The sequence below is a fragment of the Thalassophryne amazonica genome, chromosome 4 (genome assembly GCF_902500255.1).
Source record: "Thalassophryne amazonica chromosome 4, fThaAma1.1, whole genome shotgun sequence".
Lineage (NCBI taxonomy): Eukaryota > Metazoa > Chordata > Actinopteri > Batrachoidiformes > Batrachoididae > Thalassophryne > Thalassophryne amazonica.
In genome coordinates this window covers 140,165,468-140,190,820 of record NC_047106.1, presented here as the reverse complement: position 1 = coordinate 140,190,820, position 25,353 = coordinate 140,165,468, and the positions used below count along the sequence as shown (strand labels likewise).

Here is a 25,353-nt window from a genome sequence, read left to right as displayed (position 1 = left end):
CCTTCATGTTACAGCCCGCGTTTTCTTTAGTGAGAAAAAAAAAAAAAATAGGCCTCATTATAAAACAAATTATACTTGCTGTCGTTGAAATTCACAGAGCTTCTCATGGGCGCGTTCGCTGTGCGAGCTGTTCACTTTATTCCAGTGTGCACTTCGGTAAAGCGGAGGCTCGTCCTCAGCACCAGAGCGCGGCACCTGCACGGAGTATCCCCTCTTCTTCATGTCCTCAGCCGCCTCTGCCGCATCCTTGTACATGCGTGGACCTTCTTCCCAATGGATCCTCATCTTAGCCAGGTACGGTGTTTGAAAACAAATCTTTTCCTCTTTAAAGGTCTTCTTGATATGTTTGTATTTTTTAAGCTTGTTGTTTACCTCCGTCGGCAAGTCGTGCGCGAATGAGATCGTGTTGCCCTCAAAGGTTATCTTTTTTTCCCCATGCCGCTTTTAATATCTTCTCTTTCATGTCGTACCTGAGAAAATTAACCAGGATAGATCTTGTTATCGTGTTATTTCTGGGTTTCGGGCCAAGTGACCAGTGTGCTCTCTGTATCTGCAGATCCATGTCTTCCTTCAGGGAAAGTTGTTCTTTTAAAAATGCTGTAATGAACACTAGCATAGCGCTCCCTTCGGCCCCTTCTTTAACACCGTAAATGCGGATATTATTGCGACGAGATCTCCCTTCTAAATCAGTGACTTTGTCCTGGAGAATTTTTTGTTGTTTGAGACAATAAAGCAGTGTCTCTCTCAGATCCACGTTCACTGTCTCGAGCTCGTCCACTCGCTGTTCAGTCTCAGTGAACTATACTCTGGTTACGAATATCCGCACTGACCTCCTCCAGCTTCTGGTTCACTTCAGCCTTAAAATTGTTCAAGTCTTGTTTGATATCCCTTTTCATTGTGTTGATGTCGTTTTGCATTTCTTTTATACTGCCGCATAAGTTCTGTATGGCTTTAGCGGTAGATAGCTCGCTTCCCTCATCTGGCTCTGCGGCCTGCATCGCGCTAGTTTGGTCCTCAGCGTTTGTAGAATTAGTCTTCTCTTGACTGTCGTTTTTTGGACCCCCTTGTCTCTTCTTTGATCTAACTCCACGCATAATGTGTCATTTTGGACACATACATAATCAATTTATCGAGTTTTGTGGAGTTTTTTTTCACATCTGATCAGGACCACCAAAACATTAGACCGCCATCTTGAAACGCTCACCCGGAAGTCCCTTTACAGGTTTTCTATGCATTTCATTGAGTCTTAAAGTAAATAAATATGAAATTGGTCACTGTATCCTTAATCTCTGGACAAGACAGGAGTCCCAGTTAGTAACTTTAATCCACACAAAAGTGACTCACGATTGACATATTCAGGGATGAAAGTGATGAAAAACAAAAAAAGCTGAAACCCAAAATTACCCCCCCAACACCACCTGCATGAAAATGTTTGAATTCTAGAAGCTCTGAAATGCAATCTGGGACTATTCCAGACAATAAACTGCAGTGAGTGTCAGCATCCATTAGTGAGAAAAAAAACAACTTTCCTTATTCAAATTCATTCCAGTAGTATTCTGCTCTTACTAGGATGCAGCAGTTTTCTAGTTTGGCAGATAGTTCCGGAGGAAATCACTGAAGAAATTAACACACTGAAAATATGGTTTGACCGAAACAAACTGTCATGAAACAAACAAAACAGGGATGAAATGGAGGTGTAAGAGTCACTAGGTGTTCACAGGAAACACTTATTTATTTCTGTACGTATGTATTTATTTATTTATGTATGTTCATTGTTAGTTGGTTTTATATTTTCTGTTGTGTTTTTATTCAGGTTCTTTTTGTCTCTTTCTCTAAAATTGTATATAATTATTAGATTAGTTATTATTAACTAGTAATGACTTCATGACTTTCTTTGCTAACAAAATTTTAACTATTAGAGAAAAAATTACTCATAACCATCCCAAAGACGTATCGTTATCTTTGGCTGCTTTCAGTGATGCCGGTATTTGGTTAGACTCTTTCTCTCAGATTGTTCTGTCTGAGTTATTCTCATTAGTTACTTCATCCAAACCATCAACATGTCTATTAGACCCCATTCCTACCAGGCTGCTCAAGGAAGCCCTACCATTATTTAATGCTTCGATCTTAAATATGATCAATCTATCTTTGTTAGTTGGCTATGTACCACAGGCTTTTAAGGTGGCAGTAATTAAACCATTACTTAAAAAGCCATCACTTGACCCAGCTATCTTAGCTAATTATAGGCCAATCTCCAACCTTCCTTTTCTCTCAAAAATTCTTGAAAGGGTAGTTGTAAAACAGCTAACTGATCATCTGCAGAGGAATGGTCTATTTGAAGAGTTTCAGTCAGGTTTTAGAATTCATCGTAGTACAGAAACAGCATTAGTGAAGGTTACAAATGATCTTCTTATGGCCTCAGACAGTGGACTCATCTCTGTGCTTGTTCTGTTAGACCTCAGTGCTGCTTTTGATACTGTTGACCATAAAATTTTATTACAGAGATTAGAGCATGTCATAGGTATTAAAGGCACTGCGCTGCGGTGGTTTGAATCATATTTGTCTAATAGATTACAATTTGTTCATGTAAATGGGGAATCTTCTTCACAGACTAAGGTTAATTATGGAGTTCCACAAGGTTCTGTGCTAGGACCAATTTTATTCACTTTATACATGCTTCCCTTAGGCAGTATTATTAGACGGTATTGCTTAAATTTTCATTGTTACGCAGATGATACCCAGCTTTATCTATCCATGAAGCCAGAGGACACACACCAATTAGCTAAACTGCAGGATTGTCTTACAGACATAAAGACATGGATGACCTCTAATTTCCTGCTTTTAAACTCAGATAAACTGAAGTTATTGTACTTGGCCCCACAAATCTTAGAAACATGGTGTCTAACCAGATCCTTACTCTGGATGGCATTACCCTGACCTCTAGTAATACTGTGAGAAATCTTGGAGTCATTTTTGATCAGGATATGTCATTCAAAGCGCATATTAAACAAATATGTAGGACTGCTTTTTTGCATTTACGCAATATCTCCAAAATTAGAAAGGTCTTGTCTCAGAGTGATGCTGAAAAACTAATTCATGCATTTATTTCCTCTAGGCTGGACTATTGTAATTCATTATTATCAGGTTGTCCTAAAAGTTCCCTGAAAAGCCTTCAGTTAATTCAAAATGCTGCAGCTAGAGTACTAACGGGGACTAGAAGGAGAGAGCATATCTCACCCATATTGGCCTCTCTTCATTGGCTTCCTGTTAATTCTAGAATAGAATTTAAAATTCTTCTTCTTACTTATAAGGTTTTGAATAATCAGGTCCCATCTTATCTTAGGGACCTCAGTAGTACCATATCACCCCAATAGAGCGCTTCGCTCTCAGACTGCAGGCTTACTTGTAGTTCCTAGGGTTTGTAAGAGTAGAATGGGAGGCAGAGCCTTCAGCTTTCAGGCTCCTCTCCTGTGGAACCAGCTCCCAATTCAGATCAGGGAGACAGACACCCTCTCTACTTTTAAGATTAGGCTTAAAACTTTCCTTTTTGCTAAAGCTTATAGTTAGGGCTGGATGAGGTGACCCTGAACCATCCCTTAGTTATGCTGCTATAGACGTAGACTGCTGGGGGGTTCCCATGATGCACTGTTTCTTTCTCTTTTTGCTCTGTATGCACCACTCTGCATTTAATCATTAGTGATTGATCTCTGCTCCCCTCCACAGCATGTCTTTTTCCTGGTTCTCTCCCTCAGCCCCAACCAGTCCCAGCAGAAGACTGCCCTTCCCTGAGCCTGGTTCTGCTGGAGGTTTCTTCCTGTTAAAAGGGAGTTTTTCCTTCCCACTGTAGCCAAGTGCTTGCTCACAGGGGGTCATTTTGACCGTTGGGGTTTTACATAATTAATGTATGGCCTTGCCTTACAATATAAAGCGCCTTGGGGCAACTGTTTGTTGTGATTTGGCGCTATATAAAAAAAATTGATTGATTGATTGATTGATTACTATTATTGTTGTGCTTGCTATTATTATTAATATATAAACAAAAATAAATTTAAAAAATGTTACAATTTGTAATACATTTGACTCTTATGACAACAAACGCTTGACAGCTGCAACTGCTTAATGCTAACTTTAACATTGAAAATGCCATAGCCATGCTAACGTGTTAGCATTGGTCCCATTTTTAAGTTATAAAATACATCTATCAACTGTTTCAGAAGACCATAACAGGTCGGTTTAACATAAAAAAGGTAAATAATACTCACAGCCATATGCTCTTTAGGGTTTTAGCAGGGGAAAGCGAAAGAAAAAAATTAATCAATGAAACAATGATCGAAGCACTGCTTTGATCTGTGAATCACTGCTTCGATTGGTTCAAGGTTCAAAGCAAAGCCGCGCTGCAGAAAAGTTGATTACAGACCCGCTGCAGGGTCTGTAATCAATGTAGAGAAATGATAATTTTCCTGAAAAACACCCCCAAAAACAACGGACACCCTGAAGGACTGATAAGGGAAGGTAAAAAGGTTATTGATGTCGGTGGATCGAATCATTTCTTAACGATACCCGAAAGGAACCGGTTCTCGATACCCATCCCTAGTAAGTGTTATAATCATTTCAGAGAGTTTATCTGATTACAAAAACAGAGTCTTTACACTCAGAACTGTTTCTTTCTCTTGAACATCTACAAAATATTTGAGAAACATGTTTGATTCATACAGAAATAAGATGTTTCAGAACGTTTTCTGCCATCCTGGATTACTTTGTTGGAGCAAGCAGCTAGATGATGTCACGCTGCCTTTCTTTACTCTGATTGGCAGACGGGATTTAGGCTCAGAGGGTCAGACGTCACAGGATGTACCACAAAGTGAGTTTTTCCCAGACTGTCTGCTGTATTCCAGCTCAATCCTTCTGTCAGCTCACCTGGTTGTTGAGGAAGGACTCGGCCTGTTTGACGTCTCGTAGGAACAGGTGGAAGATGTGAGCCTGGACCAGAACCTCTCTCCTGCTCTCCCACATCTCTAGCAGTTTGTTCCAGCCAACATCAAGCTTCTGCAGCCACTGCTGTAGGGCAGCCTGAGGGAGCGGAGCCTCCTCAGACTCCAGCAGCTCATTCATGGCCTGCAGACGCTCGTAGTCCTCTTCATACCTGCAGGAATTGGGACACAGACACTCTGAAGCGGATTGTCTTTGAAGACAAAGATGTTACCATCTTGGGTTGTCCTGCTCTAACCCACCGGCCGATCTCCTCCTTCAGAGCAGCGTGCTTGTTGATGAGTTTCTCCGCCTCTTCCAGATCATTGGGCAGCTGGTCCGAGGCAGCAGCTGTCTGAGTCTGGACCAACCATGTGAGGAATGAGTCCAAATCCTGATAGGAGACAAAAATCAACATTTCATGTTTTTGGTCCAAAAGGAGACAAAGTTGACCCCAACTCTGATTTCTGCTCATCCTCCACACGTGTCTGAGGGTTGGTGCCTGTTCCTCCCACGCCTGTCTCCCTGTAGATTCCTTTGTGGTCAGTGCTGCAGGTGGACTTCTGAAAATCATCAGCTTTTGATCTCAGCAACGAGCATGTTTGATCTCAATCAAACCGTTTCTCTAATTCAGTTTAATATGAAAAGTGGCCCCACATTATTTTTGCTGCTCTTAAAGACAGCAGTGCGGTGACATAACAGAGTGCAAAGGATTCTGGGACAACTGTAATGATAACTGTCTACATACTCTTTAAACGGAACATTTTAAGATGGTTTGTTGTGATGAACTTGTTCAAGATTCTTAAAGCTCATTAAAATTATGCCCACAAGAGATTTTGATGACTAAATTAACAAAGATCATGAGACTGTGAGGGAACGGAAGTTACGAATGGTTGGGTTCAAAGTTAATGGTGGACAGTGATGCCGGTTTAGTAACAAGTAATCTAACGCATTAATCATTCCAAATTAGGAATCAGATTAAGGTTGCTTCTCCAAGTCACTGTGCGTTACTGTTATTTATGTATGGCGGGGCTGACTGCCCACTTAGTCCACCTTCAGTGAGCTGTGAGCTTTTCTTCCACGGTTTTCTGCAGCAACTATGAGTTGAAAAAACAGTCCTCATCTTTCAAAGTGCGGTAATGACACCACACCTGTAGTTTTACAAAGATATTTTTATGCTCTTTTTTCCCTTTATTTAAAACTCTGAGCCGCTCTGTGTGTCCTTGCTAAAAACAGCTGATCCAAGACGTAACAACTCACACTTTTTTCCACCCAAATGTGTCTAAAGTTTGAGGACAACATGACGTAACAAACGCTGATAAAACGTCCTTACCTGTCAGTCTGGTTGTGTTTTCTGCATAAATAAACTTTATCCATTGTTTGTGATCAAACGCCAAAGCAGGGGCTAATACAGACAGAAAGAGGGCATGGGAGGGAGGCACCCCCCCCCCCACAACACCCCTAAAGGTCCACTTTTGAAGCTTTTTTACTGCCACTAATAATATTACTTATAAGAATAATAATTTCAACAACTAAAATGTTTTGTGAAAAAGAAAATGTAGGTTAGAAATTGGAAGTTTTACTGTTACAGTGCTGTCAACAATATGAGGTCAAGAAAGATGTCTTTATTTTATGTTTTATAAAATAACTTATGTTGATTGAAGTCAAGAAAGGGTTGCTATAAAGTGAGTTTTGGCAAAATGCATTATCATTTTGTCAGGGTTTGAGTTTTGTTTGGTTATCTGTTTTTATTTCTTTCCTTTGATCTGTGTGTTATTTTTCATTTTTCATTGTTTTTGTTTGTTTTCTTGTTGGATTTTTCTGCTTGGGTCTGTCTGTCTCTGCTTCTCTTGTCTTTCTCTTGGTTCTTGGTAGTGGGTGTTTCCCTCTCTCTGGCCACGCCCTTGTTCTGGTGTTTTCCATGCACACCTGTCTCTGATTTGCTGATTGTCTCCTGAGGTTATATAAGCTCACTGGGTGTGTTAGTTCCTTGCCAGATTGTTTTGCTTTGTGTCTTCATTCCAGCTCTGTTCCTGCGTTCCATAGTCCTGCCCGCCTCATTGTGTGTTCCTGACCTCCAGCCTGTTGCTATGACCACACCTGTTTGCCTGATGTTTTTTGTACTGCTGCCTTTTCTGGACTGCTTACTTGTGTACCAACCTCTGCTATCCTCAACAGTAAAGCCTTTTAAAAACCAGAGCTGTTTGTATGAGCTATGCACTTCTGTCCTGCAATTCCTGACCATCCAGTCTAACACATTTTCATGCTGAGGTGGCGGGGGGGGGGGGGGGGGGGGGGGGGGGGTGTTGTCTGCAGCTGCTGAAAGTAACTAATAAAGTAACTAGTAGCAATCAATATAGTAACCGAATTACTTTTTCAAGGAGTAACCAGTAACTGATTTACTTTTTGAATGTAATGGCAACACTGGTGGTGGATGGGTCACTGTTATGTTTTAGATTTTTAATCTCGTGGTTACAACCACACACAAGCATCTTGATTTCAGTTTCACAAAAGTTGATTTTCTTCGCTCTCTTATCTGTAATTCCAGTGAAGAACACATGCAACAACCCAATGCTCTCACTGATGCTCATGCACCAGCGTGCGCCTGAGTGATAAAAACAGATGTTTGCACTTACACACATACTGGATTTTGTTTGTATGACAGCATTTGGAATCTTTTCTCCGTACAGTCTGATGAACGAGGGACGCGGATCTTTGGAGAAGCACTGAACCAAAATCAACTTCTGACTGTGCTGATGGAAGCGTTCACACAGTGTGATGTCATCAACCCTCCACACTGGGAGCTGCTTGACGAACAACGCGTGCTTTAGCTGTTAGAAAGTTTCAGTACCTGTATGAAACTCTGCAACCGACTCGCCACCATCAGTGAATCCTCGCACCCCTGCAGAGTCCGTTTCAGCTCCTCCCACTCCACGCTGATGTCATCAAAAGGTACAAGAACCTCCATGGCCCTGTTCTGATGGACGTTGGCCAGATGCTCCGCCTGTTCCTACGCCACGAGGAGGAAAAAAGAAACAAAAAACCATCACACATATAAGTAGGAATCAGGGAGAATCACAGCGAAACATCCCGAATGAGCAAACCCCGAAAACATTGCGCCGATGTCGAGAGGGACACACAGTCGGGCGGGTGTGAACGATGCCTCTGTGGGATCATGCGCATGCACGAACACAGTGCAAACAGCCGCAGTGTGTGGAACCACAACACGCTGATGTGGAGAAAAAACAAATCAAATCCAGCTGGAGCGTGTGGACTCACATCATCCCAAAATGTAATAAAATCATCGGCATTTCTTTATTTGTCTATCTGTTAGCGGGATTACGTCAAAAGTACAACACAGATTTTGACAAAACTTTCATCACAGATACATATTAGGCCATGGAAGACTCCGCTGAATTTTGGAGGTGATCTGGATCCGGATTCTGGATCAAGTTTCACTTTATATAGTCGTTGAAGATTACGTCAAAACTACTTCACAGATTCTCACCAAATTCTCACCACAGATAGATATTAGAACATGGAAGACTAACCTGAATTTTGGAGGTGATTCGGATCTGGATTGGTGGATGTCAGAAATCTCTGGTTGCTCTTATTATGATGATGATGATGATGACTAACCTCAATGTTGAAATTGAGGATGGCCCAGTGGTTGTTCCAGCAATAGCAAAGATTTCGTGTCTGCTACCTACAACACGCGTGGAATGTCTTAAACCTAAACCTACTTCTAGGCATCTTATATATGCTACTCTGGAACCACCCCTAAACCCAAACAGTTCAACTGTCAACCCCACTGAGGTCCTTAGACTGGGTCTCATTAACATAAAATCACTGTCCTCAAAATCACTGTTGATCAATGATCTAATTATTGATCATCACTTAGATATGATTGGGCTATGTGAAACCTGGCTTAAACCTACAGCTGTCCTCCCCTTAAATGAGGCCTGCCTACCAGCATATACATTTATTCACATCCCTCGTGATGCGAAGCAAGGCTGAGGTGTTGCTCTTATTTATAAATCTAGGTTTAGCTTATTAGCTGTTGGGGGTTACAAATATCACTCGTTTGAGCATCTGATTCTCCGCTCTGCTCAGGATATTACACATTGCCAAGGTCAGAAGAATAAAATCAGTCGTATTACTTTGTCATTGTATATAGGCCACCTGGCCCATATTTTGAATTTTTAGATGAATTTGGTGCGTTCATCTCTATCCTGTCAACTAGTGTAGATAACATTCTGATCATTGGTGACTTTAACATTCATATAAATAAGCCTTCTGATCCCCTCTGCAAATCATTTATGGAAATTGTGGATGCATTAGGATTTCGGCAATGCATTCGGGATTCAACACACATTAGTGGAAATACCCTGGATCTGGTTCTCGCACGTGGTATTGCTGTCACGAATATTGACATCATGCCTCTTACATCAGTGGTGTGTGATCACTCACTTATTAAGTTTACAGTTTCGCTGCCGTGTTTAGTGGAACAACAACCTTATATATCATTACGCCGATGCATCAACTCCTCAACTAAGACTGAACTCAAAGCTAGACTGCCTGATGTTTTAGCTTCACATCTGACAAATACCCAGTCAGTAGACAGACTTGTGGATAGTTTAAACTCAGTGCTCAAAACTACACTCGACATGATTGCACCACCTGTGTTAAAACCACACTCCCCCAAATCACAGTCACCTTGGTTCAATGATTATCTGCATGACCTCAAGCATAAAGCAAGAGGTCTAGAATGGAAATGGCGTCATTCAAAATTAGAACTATTTCACCTTGTGTGGCATGATGATATCTTAGACTATAAGCATGCATTATTGGCTACAAAGCGGACTTACTACTCTGATTTGATCAACAAAAACAGGAATAACTCAAAGTTCTTGCTCAACACAGTGGCAACACTTATGCATGGACAACCACCTGTAGTTCGCTCTCCTTTTACAGCACAACATTTATTTACTTTGGGAAGAAAATAGAAGACATCAGGTTAAACATATCCCGGCATGCCTTAATCCAGCCACTACACCCTGCTATTGATGTGGGCGCCACTACTGAGGTATTACCTAGATTTACAGAATTTGACAGTTGACTAGGCATGCTGACAAAACTCGTAATGTCAACAAAAAGCACAACCTGTTTATTTGATCCTATACCAACAAAACTGTTTAAGGACCTGTGGCCCACTCTTGGGACGACTGTGCTGGAAATGATTAATCTTTCTTTAACTTCTGGATCTGTTCCTAAATGTTTCAAATCTGCAGTGATTAAACCATTACTTAAGAAACCTAATCTTGACCCTAGTGTATTGACAAACTATCGGCCGATATCAAATCTATAATTTTTCTCTAAAATTCTGGAAAAGTGGTGTCACGGCAGCTCATAGACTATCTTACTGAGAATAATCTCTGAGCCACTGCAGTCTGCTTTTAGAAAATATCATTCCACAGAGACGGCTCTCACTAAAGTGGTGAATGATCTTCTGCTTACAATGGATTCGGACACCACTACGGTTCTGTTGCTGTTAGATCTCAGTGCTGCATTTGATACAGTGGATCATCATATTCTACTTGATAGGCTGGAAAATCACTTTGGGATTACTGGGAGTGCCCTTACATGGTTGACGTCATACTTGACCAGTCGTTCTCACTGTGTTTTGTACAGTAACACTACCTCTAACCTTAGTGACATGAAATTTGGGGTTCCACAGGGGTCTGTCTTAGGCCCCCTGCTTTTCTCCCTTTATATAGCACCCCTTGGGCACATATTGCAGCATTTTGGGATTACCTTTCACTGCTATGCAGACGGTACTCAGCTATACATGCCAATAACTGCTGGTAATCTCGTTCACATAAAATCCTTAGAAGATTGCCTTGCAGCAGTGAGAAGTTGGATGTCTAGAAACTTCCTACTTTTAAGCTCTGATAAGACTGAAATGATGGTTCTTGGTCCAGTGAGACATCGGCATCAATTTGACCAGTTAACGCTCAGCCTCGGCTCGTGTGTCATACATCACACTGACAAAGTGAGTAACCTTGTGGTAATTTTTGATCCTTTGTTGTCCTTTGGCCTCCACATTAGAAATATTACTAGGACTGCTTTCTTCCACCTGCGAAATATAGCAAAGATTCGTCCCATCCTGTCTATGGCTGATGCTGAGACCCTGATCCATGCATTTATCTCTTCTAGATTGGACTACTGAAATGTTCTATTTTCTGGTTTACCGCAGTCTAGCATTAGGGGTCTCCAGTGGTGGGCACACTTCCGATAATCCGATAACAGATAATTATCGAAGATAATGTTTTCAGTATCGGATTATCTTTTTAGATAACTTTAAAAACTATTATCGACCAATTATCTTCCGATTAATTTTTATCCGATAACTTTTAAACAACAAAATAAACAAAGCTGAACAGCGACAAGCATTTTTAAAATTAGTTCAGCACCCACCTGTCAAACGTTTTGTAACAGACGCATAGTTATAACCTTCGCAAACAGAAGAGAACTGCTCGTATAAAAAGCATCTCAATCCTCTGCAAACAAAGGAAAAACAGCCCCAAAAGGAAAAAGAAAAAAACATTTCCTTTAACACCATACCAATATGATCGCAATATGACCTAAGTCATCCAGAGGCATACATTTTTAACTTATGGTTCAAATTTTAACCAAACTAATTTTGGACAAGTTATTTAAAATTACTGTCATGTCTGAAGTTTCATAAAGTAAAAATATCAGATATATGTTTTAGTTTTAAAGTAATGTGCTAATTTTTAAGGTTTTGTGAGCACATGCTCTGCCCCGCAGTGCATTTTGGGTAGGATGATGTAATCTCAGTACGTTACAACAGGACAAATGCATTTCAGACACTCTGTTCAGGCTCCACGGACAACAGCATTAAACTCTAGTGCCTAAAACTCTCTTGAATATATTCTCTGCGTTTATAGACGTTGATTTTTTTTTCAATTGTGTTTGTTAAATTCCATGCATTTTAAATGTGAGCAGACAGGGATTATCTAGAATTTGTTTTGAAAGCCTCTACTGCCATCTAGCATCTACTGGCCAGTAGTGTTCATGGCAGTGTTCTATTTATTTTGACCCCGGTTATGTCAGATGATTGTCAAATCAACTTTTTTGCTTTGCAAATGGCTTTTTTTTTTTTTTACAAATGAAGTTTAAAAACAAAACAACTACAAAATAATAATAATAATAAAAATAATAACAACAACAACAACATTATTACAAGACAGCTCTGCAGTGTTTGCACAGGCACAGTGCGAACGGTTGGATGCTGCTTGTAGCTTTCAGCAGCAGGATAACCTCACGACGGCTGACCACAATAATATATCAAACAGGTTTGATTCTCATTCGACCATACGATCGGCGATCAGGAGGTGGTTGTCAGATGTTGACCGCAGCTTGATACTCCATGAACACTACACGATGCAGGACGCACGATTAACCTGAAACTTGGTCCAAAAAATTCCTGCATGAAAAATCATCTCGCACGCTGTAAAGCACATTTTACATCAAATGAATGTTGTAAAGAGAGAATGTGGAGAGAATGTGCGCAAACATGAACACATTCTCTCCGCATGCAAAAAAAATTGCGATGACACTTCCAGGGCTCCGTAAAAATGCCTGTTTTTACAAATAAAAAAATGGAATATTTTACAAAAGCACATTTAAACACCAACACACGACAGAGGTCACATTAACGTGCTGGTTTACATAATGAATGACTGAACCAATCAGTGTTTAGCAGAGGCACGTTTACCCAGAATCCTTTGCGATCTGTCTCTTTGTTACAAAACATCAGAATTAGTGCATTATTCAACATTAAAAGATATACGTTATATTTTAACTTTGTACAAATGACAGAATTGACATTAATGGAGTTATTCTATCAATCAATCAATCAATTTTTTTTTATATAGCGCCAAATCACAACAAACAGTTGCCCCAAGGCGCCTTATATTGTAAGGCAAGGCCATACAATAATTATGTAAAACCCTAACGGTCAAAACGACCCCCTGTGAGCAAGCACTTGGCTACAGTGGGAAGGAAAAACTCCTTTTTAACAGGACGAAACCTCCAGCAGAACCAGGCTCAGGGAGGGGCAGTCTTCTGCTGGGACTGGTTGGGGCTGAGGGAGAGAACCAGGAAAAAGACATGCTGTGGAGGGGAGCAGAGATCGATCACTAATGATTAAATGCAGAGTGGTGCATACAGAGCAAAAAGAGAAAGAAACAGTGCATCATGGGAACCCCCCAGCAGTCTACGTCTATAGCAGCATAACTAAGGGATGGTTCAGGGTCACCTGATCCAGCCCTAACTATAAGCTTTAGCAAAAAGGAAAGTTTTAAGCCTAATCTTAAAAGTAGAGAGGGTGTCTGTCTCCCTGATCTGAATTGGGAGCTGGTTCCACAGAAGAGGAGCCTGAAAGCTGAAGGCTCTGCCTCCCATTCTACTCTTACAAACCCTAGGAACTACAAATAAGCCTGCAGTCTGAGAGCGAAGCACTCTATTGGGGTGATATGGTACTACGAGGTCCCTAAGATAAGATGGGACCTGATTATTCAAAACCTTATAAGTAAGAAGAAGAATTTTAAATTCTATTCTAGAATTAACAGGAAGCCAATGAAGAGAGGCCAATATGGGTGAGATATGCTCTCTCCTTCTATTCCCCGTTAGTACTCTAGCTGCAGCATTTTGAATTAACTGAAGGCTTTTTAGGGAACTTTTAGGACAACCTGATAATAATGAATTACAATAGTCCAGCCTAGAGGAAATAAATGCATGAATTAGTTTTTCAGCATCACTCTGAGACAAGACCTTTCTAATTTTAGAGATATTGCGTAAATGCAAAAAAGCAGTCCTACATATTTGTTTAATATGCGCTTTGAATGACATATCCTGATCAAAAATGACTCCAAGATTTCTCACAGTATTACTAGAGGTCAGGGTAATGCCATCCAGAGTAAGGATCTGGTTAGACACCATGTTTCTAAGATTTGTGGGGCCAAGTACAATAACTTATAATAACAATAACTCTGTAAGACAATCCTGCAGTTTAGCTAATTGGTGTGTGTCCTCTGGCTTCATGGATAGATAAAGCTGGGTATCATCTGCGTAACAATGAAAATTTAAGCAATACCGTCTAATAATACTGCCTAAGGGAAGCATGTATAAAGTGAATAAAATTGGTCCTAGCACAGAACCTTGTGGAACTCCATAATTAACTTTAGTCTGTGAAGAAGATTCCCCATTTACATGAACAAACTGTAATCTATTAGACAAATATGATTCAAACCACCGCAGCGCAGTGCCTTTAATACCTATGTCATGCTCTAATCTCTGTAATAAAATTTTATGGTCAACAGTATCAAAAGCAGCACTGAGGTCTAACAGAACAAGCACAGAGATGAGTCCACTGTCCGAGGCCATAAGATCATTTGTAACCTTCACTAATGCTGTTTCTGTACTATGATGAATTCTAAAACCTGACTGAAACTCTTCAAATAGACCATTCCTCTGCAGATGATCAGTTAGCTGTTTTACAACTACCCTTTCAAGAATTTTTGAGAGAAAAGGAAGGTTGGAGATTGGCCTATAATTAGCTAAGATAGCTGGGTCAAGTGATGGCTTTTTAAGTAATGGTTTAATTACTGCCACCTTAAAAGCCTGTGGTACATAGCCAACTAACAAAGATAGATTGATCATATTTAAGATCGAAGCATTAAATAATGGTAGGGCTTCCTTGAGCAGCCTGGTAGGAATGGGGTCTAATAAACATGTTGATGGTTTGGATGAAGTAACTAATGAAAATAACTCAGACAGAACAATTAATATTGGTATTAATGTTATTAATCGGTATTAATCAACACCATAACTCAATATGACTTTATTTTTCAAAACCTCCGCATGACTGGAGCTTTGTCATTGATAGAGAGCTGGCTTTACGGCTGCTCTCAGGGTGCCTCTGTGTTGGGAGGGCTGTAATAAACAAGAGCTTCCAGCAGGAGTCTCGGGGTGCCTCTGTGCTTGGAGCATTGTAGTAAACAAGATCTTCCAGAAGGGGCAGACTTGAAAGAACAAAGTCTGGTCTTAGTGTTTGGGTCTGTTGTTATTTTTAATATTATTAGAAGCTATTAAATTTGTTTTACTAGTAGTTGTAAATGTGCCAGAGATAATATTGGAATTGATCTGTTATCGGTTATCTGTAACTTCCGATACATTTTTGGGTGGTTTATTGTTTTATCTTTATCGAAGATAACTTTTCAGTTATCTGATTATCTGTTATCGAAGTTAATTTTTTGGTTATCTGTGCCCACCACTGGGGGTCTCCAACTGGTTCAAAATGCTGCAGCCAGACTTTTGACATGAAGCAGAAAGTTCGACCATATTACACCCATTTTGGCATCCCTTCACTGGCTTCCTGTCCCAGTGAGATCAGATTTTAAGGTTCTGCTACTAACTTATAAAATTATTCATGGACTGGCACCTCCCTACCTAGCTGACCTAATTAAACCTTATGTACCGGCCCGGGCTTTACGTTCTCAGGGTGCAGGACTACTTTGTGTCCCTAAGGTGAATAAGAAGTCTGCGGGTCACAGAGCTTTCTCTTATCGTGCCCCTGTTCTGTGGAATGATCTCCCTGCGTCAATAAAACAGTCAGATTCTGTGGAGATTTTCAAGTCCAGACTTAAAACGCACTTATTTTCCCTTTCATATGGCTAGCATACTGGTACAGTTTTATTTTACGCTTTTTACTCTTTTTATTCATTTTATTAGTAATTGGAGCGGGTTGCGGCCTCAACTTTACCTAAATTCTGGGTCTTTTAGTGAAGTTTAGGGCTAGCGGCCGGCGATCACCTAAGTATTTCTCTGTTTTTCTTGTTGTTTAATGCTGACAAATTATACAGTATTTTTTTGTCTTTCTGATGCCTGATTCTGTTTTTTCTCTCTGTTTAAGGTGCAGCTCCATCCAGAGATGGGAGTTGTGTTCGTGTTGGCGATCCTCCTGTCCTGTGTGCCAATAGCATTTCTTGTATATTTGTCCGTGAATTGTTCTGTGAATTGTTCTGTAATTTATGTTTGTATCATGGCCTAAGCAGAGGGTCACCCCTTTGAGTCTGGTCTGCTTGAGGTTTCTTCCTCAGAGGAAGTTTTTCCTTACCACTGTTGCTCTGGGGGTTGGTAAGGTTAGACCTTACCTGTGTGAAGCGCTTTGAGGCAACTCTGTTGTGATTTGGCGCTATATAAATGAAAATAAATTGAAATTGATGATGATGATGATGATAATGATGATTATGTTTTGGTGCTGCACTTTGCCACATCCAGGACACCACAGAACTGTATTATTGAGGTTATTGTCGTTCTCCTTCCCAAACCCCACATCTTCCCCCTTCTTTGAAAGTTTGGTTTGTGTTCGAGCAGATGGTGGCCCTCTTGACTCTCTGCGTCAAAGTAATGTCAGTTGTGGAATCTGGTGGATTTAAAAAGTGTCTTCATACATGGGTCTGGGTGCTCCGGATGAAAAGGCCATTTTTTAAGACGTCACCAGTGGACACCTCGGATTTGGCTCTCTGTTTATCAGGACAGAAGGTTGGGGGTTGGTGACAATATGTGCAGGCAGAGTGTTCATGCACCGTGAACCTGCTTCTGTCAGGTGCACCTGAATGTTACACACTTGATACAACACTGGACTTAAGATGCAGTTTTTGCTGGTCGAGTGTTGTTTCTGTTGATAAATGACATCAACACACCAGTTCTGTGTCCGTCCACACCTGAATTATTGACTTACGGGAACACATATGACATTGTGATTTAGACAACGTTGGTGGTTAGATGGTAGCAAAAAACATCTACATTGGGCTTTAGGCTGGACTGGACCAATGTTTCATTGTTCTGGCTGAGGTAATTGAATTCACTTAAAGTTAATTTAATAACCTAATGTTTATTGACATGGAAGCCTGAATGTTGTTCTTCCTGATAGGTCTACGTTCCTGTCTGATCCTACCTGCAGATGGAGCAGTTTGGGCTCCAGCACAGAAAGGGCGCCCTCCATGGTGGAGAGGCGTCTCTGCAGTGCCAGCACACCTCCAAGGTCACTGCCCCCGTACTGGGTGGCATCAATGGCCTTCCTCTTGTCCTGGATCTGGGACTTGATCTCTGTACATTCCAGGAGGTAATTCTGGAGGCGCAACATTGAGTCCAGCTGATCCTTTTTCTGCTCAACCAGTTCCACGATGCTGTTCCACCTGAAAAACAGGAAGGTCAAAACAATTTCTCATACAAACTGCTTCAGTGACGTAAACTCTGCCTGATTCAAGTTGTCTCATTCCTAAAACTTTACTCCCAGTGCATGTGGATTTCATGGTTCTCACATTCACACAGAGAATCCATGTCCATCCCTGATGTTCTGATCTGAATTTTAACATCTGAATTCGAACAAACATCACCCATCAACCAGTTTTTGCCTTTCAGTCTGATTGCAGCTTATTGAAATTGAACAACTTGAATACAGCTTTTGAGTATGAATGAGGTCAATGTTCTGCCTGAAGTTTAAAACCCAAGAGACTCTGAAGTCCTTTGGACAAAGAAAGAGCACATCTGATGAAATATGGGGAAAGTGACAATGATTCAAGGTAAAAAAAAAAAAAAAGAGAAAAGAAATAAAAAAAATGTAAAAAAAGACTATTCCCATAATCTGCTTAATGTCAGGATATGGGTTTTTGCTTATGTTTGTGTTATTTTGCTTGATTGTTTTCTGTGTGTTAGTTCTCTTGTTGGTTTCTCTGTCCCTATCTTTTTCGGTGCTTGGTGGTCGGCGTGTTACATTGTCTGGCCACACCCTCGTTCTGGTGCTTTCCACACACCTTTTCCTAATCTGTAGCTCATCACCTGGGTATACAACCCCAGTTACAATGAAGTTGGGACATTGTGTGAAATGTAAATAAAAACAATACAATGATTTGCAAATCCTCTTCAACCTATATTCAATTCAATACACGACACAGACAACATATTTAACGTTCAAACTGATAGACTTTATTGTTTTGGGGCAAATATCTGCTCATTTTGAAATGGATGCCTGCAACACGTTTCAAAAAGTTGGGACAGTGGTATGTTTACCACTGTGTTACATCACCTTTCCTTCTAACAACACTCAATAAGCGTTTGGGAACTGAGGACACTAATTGTGAGTGTCATGATTGGGCATAAAAGGAGCATCCCCAAAAGGCTCAGCTGTTCACAAGCAAAGATGGGGCAAGGATCACCACTTTGTGAGCAACTGCGTGAAAAAATAGTCCAACAGTTTAAGAACAATGTTTCTCAATGTTCAATTACAAGGAATTTAGGGATTCCATCATCTACAGTCCATAATATAATCAGAAGATTCAGAGAATCTGGAGAACTTTCTACATGTAAGCAGCAACGCCGAAAACCAACACTGAATGCCCGTGACCTTCGATCCCTCAGGCGGCACTGCATTAAAAACTGACATCACTGTGTAAAGGATCTTACCGCGTGAGCTCAGGAACACTTCATAAAACCATTGTCAGTTAACACAGTTTGTCGCTACATCTACAAGTGCAAGTTAAAACTCTACCATGCAAAGTGAAAGCCATACATCAACAACATCCAGAAACGCTGCCGTCTTCTCTAGGCCCGAGCCTGAAGAGTTCAGACCAGAGTGGAACCAATTCATCAAAGGTCTTAAGTCTCTGTTCCAATAGCACCTCCATATATGAACTTTGATTCATGGTCAAAACAGAACTAAAAGGTTTGCTGCACAGGACGACTGGACTCACGCTTCGAGACACGGTGACGAGTTCTGACCTGTGGATCATTTGCTGAATATATGCATTGAGACAGTTTCTGTATCATGTTAAAATGACTCCTGGATTTGGAGTTTATGCTCTCAGAAGATGTTCTTGGGCAGTTTCCCACAGTGGGTGGGAAACTGTATTATTTTGTCAATGGATATAGTGCACTGCATACTCTGAATTCTTAAATGAATTTGGTGCGTTCATCTCTAACTTGTCAACTAGTGCAGATAACATTCTGATTATTGGTGACTTTAACATTCATATAAATAAGTCTGATCCCCTCTGCAAATCATTTATGGAAATTGTGGATGCATTAGGATTTCAGCAATGCATTCAGGACTCGATGCACATTAGTGGAAATACCCTGGACTTGGTTCTCGCATGTGGTATTGCTGTCACAAATATTAACATCATGCCTCTTGCTTCAGTGGTCTCTGATCACTCACTTATTAGGTTTACAGTTTCACTGCCGTGTTTAGTGGAACAACAACCTTATTTATCACTACGGCAATGCATCAACTCCTCAACTATGACTGAACTCGAAGCTAGACTGCCTGATGTCTTAGCTTCACATTTGGCAAATACCCAATCAGTAGAGAGACTTGTGGATGGTTTAAACTCTGCACTCAAAACTACACTCGACATGATTGCACCACCTTTATTAAAACCAGGCCCCCCCCCCAAAAAAAACACATTCACCTTGGTTCAGTGATTACCTGTGTGACCTCAAGCATAAGGCTAGAGGTCGAGAATGGACCTCACACCTTGTGTGGCGTGATGCTATCTTAGACTATAAGGATGCATTATTGGCTACAAAGCGGACCTATTACTCAGATTTGATCAGCAAAAACAAGCATAACTCAAACTTCTTGTTCGATACAGTGGAAACACTTATTCATGGACAACCACCTGTAAGTCGCTCTCTTTTTACAGCACAAGATTTCCTGGATTACTTCGAGAAGAAAGCAGAAGGCTTTAGGTTAAACATATCCCAGCATGCCTTAACCCAGCTACTATACCCTGCTATTGAGGTGGGTGCCAACACTGAGGTATTAGATTTACAGAATTTGATAGTATCCCACTAGGCGTGCTGACAAAACTCATAATGTCTACAAAAAGCACAACCTGTTTATTTGATCCTATATCAACAAAACTGTTTAAGGACCTGTGGCCCACTCTTGGGCCAACTGTGCTGGAAATTATTCATCTCTCATTAACTTCTGGATCTGTTCCTAAATGTTTCAAATCTGCAGTGATTAAACCATTACTTAAGAAATCTAATCTTGACCCTAGTGTATTGAAAAACTATCAGCCGATATCAAACCTATCATTTTGCTCTAAAATTCTGGAAAAGGTGGTTTCGCGGCAGCGTGTGGACTATCTTACTGAGAATAATCTTTTTGAACCACTGCAGTGTGCTTTTAGAAAACATCATTCCACAGAGACAGCGCTCACTAAAGTGGTGAATGATCTTCTGCTTGCAATGGATTCGGACACCACTACGGTTCTGTTGCTGTTAGATCTCAGTGCTGCATTTGATACCGTGGATCATCATATTCTACTTGATAGGCTGGAAAATCATTTTGGGATTACTGGGAGTGCCCTTGCATGGTTGACGTCATACTTGACCAGTTGTTGTCACTGTGTTGTCACTGTACAGTAACACTACCTCTAACCTTAGTGACATGAAATTTGGGGTTCCACAGGGGTTCATCTTAGGCCCCCTGCTTTTCTCCCTTTATATAGCACCCCTTTGGCACATACTGCAGCATTTTGGGATTACCTTTCACTGCTATGCTGATGATACTTAGTTATACATGCCGATAACTGCTGGTAATCCCATCCACATAAAATTCTTACAAGATTGCCTTGCATCAATGAGAAGGTGGATGTCAAGCAACTTCCTACTTTTAAACTCTGATAAGACTGAAATGATGTTTCTTGGTCCAGTGAGACATCGGCATCAATTTGACCAGCTAACGCTTAGCCTAGGCTCGTGTGTCATACATCACACTGACAAAGTGAGGAACCTTGGAGTAATTTTTGATCCTACGTTGTCCTTTGACCTCCACATTAGAAATATTACGAGGACTGCTTTCTTCTACCTGCAAAATATAGCAAAGATTCTTCCCATCCTGTCTATGGCTGATGCTGAGACCCTGATTCATGCGTTCATCTCTTCTAGATTGGACTACTGCAATGTTCTATTTCCTGGTTTACCGCAGTCCAGCATTAGGCTGATCCAGGTTAGTGATGGATGGATGAATGGATGGACAGAATTTTTACATCTGCCACAAACGTTTTCACTGTTAATTTGCTCTTTATTAGCAGGTTAATCAAAAACTATTGTAATGGAAAAATAGATACTTTTGGACTCATTGGTGGATTTGGATAAATGGTGAAACTAGGATGATCTGAAAGACTACAAGACGGAGGACTGTGGGTCTCAGCGGACATGTGGTTTATTTCCTTTCTGCTGCCTGATTTCAGAGCAGAACTCATCTCTTCACATGCTGTCACACAATATGGTCTGAGGATTTTGATCCAGATCAGCAGGTAACAGATCCATCAGCCAAAATCTGTGTATGTGTGTGTTTTAACATTCTTATTTCTTGACCTGTTGTCTCATTTATTCATAAAAACGTAAACAAGCGCAAGTCAACAAATATCACCAAATGACAAAATTTACATTATGAATTTAAAAATACTCTCAGTTTTGAAGTATGTAACACACAGTATACCCGTAACCAGAGAAAGTATTTAGAGAGCAGACCAGCTGGGGGAGTTGTGACAACATTCTCTGTGAGCGGACTGTCAGCCGCGAGACCACGTTATACATATTGTCTGTATGGTGGGTTATTCCATGTCAATTCACACAGTTTTAAAAATATTTCCCAGGTCACGCCTCAGGCCTCCTCAGCCCATCACTCACATTCCAAAGTAAGGATGAAAAAGTTCTAAAGTTACAGCCCCAAGAAATTTTGGTGAATTGTTCACATTTTGCAAAAATGGTGCTTGTACCAATTTTAGACATTAATACCTCATTTGCTATTAGATTCATAGGTGTGAAACTGCTGACCCCAGGCTAACCTCTGGTGTAGAGTGGGAGGACTGAGTACGTTTGGTCTATCTGGCGTCCACAAAGGCCTGAAAATGGTAGCAAGCCCCACATTTGACATGTCGTTCATATTTCTGATTGCTGAAAAACCAAAGAAACACAGTAGCTATTCAGTCTGATTGTGTGCACAATGACGTGTTTGAGCTTATCCAAATCAGGCTGTTTGGAGCAAAATCTATAGTCATTAGAAATCTGCTAATTTTGAACAAGCTTCAACATATGCCCATTTTCTGCACCCCAGTTGAAATGTGGGTATCTGAGCGTGACATTAATATTTTTACCAGGTATTCTTAAACATCTCATAATATGGTGTTGAGTCTGAGCTTCCTTATAGTGTATTTTCACATTTTACAAAAACAGTGTTTTGTGCCAACGTTAGACATTAACAGAGGTGGACTGGCCATTAGGAGTACCGGGACTTTTCCTACTGGGCCATTCAATAATACATTGATGGCTGCCCGTTTTTTTTTCATGGTAATATCACAGACTTTCTGGTGATTTGTTTTATTTATCATTATGCTGCAAGAGGATTAATTCTGGCATGCTGGTGTTGTCATAGGACAGGAGGTGCAATGCAACGTGCCCCCGCCTGCGTGCGTGTGGTTAGAGCAGGAGCGCACAAATAAAGGAGCTGGCCGTTTTGCTGCGCTTGAGCGGTCTTCAGTTGTCCCGTGTTTTAATGCTCAACATGCCTTCACAAACCCGGTACTTCAAAAACTTATAGCAGTATTGCAGACGTGTGGCATGGAGACGAAGACTCGCTGAAACCATACACAGCATGGACCGCCAAGAACTCTCTTAGCGGAGAGTTTAGGGTCAACATGAATGCTCCTTTTGCTGGTGCGCTTCACTCATTCATATGAATGTTTAGCTTCTCATCCAGACTCATTTTTTGCATTGTCTGGGTTGTTAATTTGCAAGTTGTAATCCCTTAAATAATGGTGTCAGTCTTTCACAGGGCAGAGGAGAGCTTTATATTAGTTCCATCAGTTGTCTTCCTTGCTGCCAGTGTCCTGATGCGCTGTCTCCAGCATCCTTCTGAAGATCAAGTGAACAACGTATCATGTCATAAGTATTTATTTTATTCAAGGCTCCAGAACATAAAGGTATATTGTTCAGTATAGTAGTGTTATTAAGGGCTTGTGTGTTTATTTGTACTTCAACAGGGGGTGAGTGGGCACAGTGTCTGCACGTGGATTGTCGTGGTGGGCCAGTCTGGACCAGAAAGTCCAGGGCAGAATCTTTGTCCCACTCCAGCCCTGGACATTAACAACTCACTCACTGTAAGATTCACAGATGTGAAACTGCTTTCGGTTTAAATATATAGATGATGTTTTACTGCCCCCTGCTGGAATGGTGCCTGAGTCCAGAATTTAATGATCAACATCCACTGTTCGCTGCCGTTTCCTAATATCCCTAATTTCTCAAAAAAAAATTAGTCTGATCAACTTTCTGTTTTTGTGACGTTCATTCTTAGTGGTATCAGTTCTTTCTTCAGGCTTAATAAAGTTCTTTCTTATTCATCAAACTTTTTGTACCACTCTGAAGGAAATCCATCACTTCCAGGTGTCTTATTTGATTATGCTTTCTGAATTTCATCCGTCATTGTTTGTCCAACAGTCCCTTTATCTAAAACCCTCCACAGCAGGTTATCTTTAACTGCCCTTAGTAACTTATGTCATTCTCATATTCATTTGAACTCAAGTTGATGCTGATGTAGATGCTCATCCTGTGTCGTGTCCTTTGAGCTAGAATTCTTGCAGTCATACTCACGCATGTCTGCTGGCCTCCCCAGTGTGAGTTCTCTCAGCTCACTTCTCATTTGAGCTGTAACTTCTTCTTTGAATGTTTTTATGGATGTTTTCAAATTGTTCTGCAGAGCTTGGATTTGTTTGCTAATGCTATCCAGGCTGCTCTCAAATGACGCCATGCTAGCTTCAGGTGTTAGCTTGCTCTCATTAGTTGAGTGAGTTTCTTTGCCTTGAATGTCTGGGTTCATTTTATTCTTCCGATCATGTTCTTAGTTTTAAGGTTCATCATCACGCGTATCTCGGGTTTAAGTGGACTTTATCATACTGGAGCTCCTTACTTATGCTTCCATGCTGTGCTACCGGCGGCGTGGGGCTGTGTTCACTGTGGGGTGTTCATTCCAGAAAACATTATGTCCAATGCTACAATCCTATGTGGGAATGCAAGATGAAAATGGACTTTCCAAGGAGACGGTGAAAATCCTGCTTTAAAACTTCTGACTGTTGCCTGGTGGTGATCAGACTGTAAACAGATGGGTGTTAACGGGTCACATGTGCATGTGCACTTGCAACTTGTGTGGACTGAGCTCACTTGGGTTCCACGATGGGGCTGTCTAGGTAGTTTGCATGTCCATAGACCTTTTACAGAGAACAGCTTGGTGGTCTCTCTTAACATGCGACCATAGCCAGATAATGTTACTCCCGCTTAACTTTGGCTTTCTGTGAGCTCCAGCCTTTCTGTCCATTTCCCTCGTTGCTCCAGTAGATGTTGTCTCCCACCTAAGCTCATTGTTCAGCATTCACCTCAGACTGTGCTCCACCACGATCCTGTTCTGTAAGTTACACTCCATTGCTTGGTACCATGTGAAATAATCCTTCCAGGACCATGTTTTTTTGTTTGTTTTTGGCTTCCTGGTAAACATTCCACACATGTAAGATGTGGGTTCCCTCTGGATGCTCCGGCTTCCTCCTACATCCAAAGACATGCAGGTTAGATGGATCAGAAACTTTAAATTGTCCGTAGGTGTGGGTGTGAATTTGTGTGTTTGTCTGTATGTGGCCCTGTGACAGACTGGTGTCCTGTCCAGGGTGAACTCTGCCTCACACCCTGTGACTGCTGGGATAGGCTCCAGCCCCCCTGTGACCCCTTGATTGGAGTAAGCGGGTACAGAAAATGGATGGACGAATGAATCTGGTACATCCAGGACATTCTTTCCCCTGTGTGTCTTCTTACACTGCCAGACACGGTCACGTGTTCCAGTGTTCTTCCAAACATTTAATACAGCCCTTAAATGTTCTTTAGTTGATGTGTCTGACATCGACGCTGGAGGCCGAGCTGAGTTACCAATCATAATTATTGTATGGCCTTGCCTTACAATATAAAGCGCCTTGGGGCAACTGTTTGTTGTGATTTGGCGCTATATAAAAAAATTGATTGATTGATTGATTGACGGATGGGAGGGTCCACGTGTCCATGCTCTAAACTTTAAACTAACTGACCTCAATGCTTAAATCTCATGGACAAGGTCAAAGTATATATCATAATGAAATGGGTTTGCTTGCGTGTTGTGTAATTCACCACCCTGCTTCTTTCAAGGTACTTCTAATTCTCTGTCAAAATGCAGTCCGACCTTGACTGAGGTCAGAAAGATTCAAGTAA

General features: G+C 41.0%; 1 protein-coding gene across 1 annotated transcript in view; it reads right to left on the bottom strand.

Annotated features, from left to right (window-relative positions):
- Window positions 1–25,353, bottom strand: part of LOC117509055 (spectrin beta chain, non-erythrocytic 4-like) — a 301,034-nt gene that overhangs the window by 197,720 nt on the left and 77,961 nt on the right. Inside the window, 4 exon segments of the mRNA XM_034168865.1 lie at window positions 4,918–5,143; window positions 5,232–5,362; window positions 7,820–7,978; window positions 17,015–17,255. Coding sequence (XP_034024756.1) covers window positions 4,918–5,143; window positions 5,232–5,362; window positions 7,820–7,978; window positions 17,015–17,255 — 757 coding nt within the window.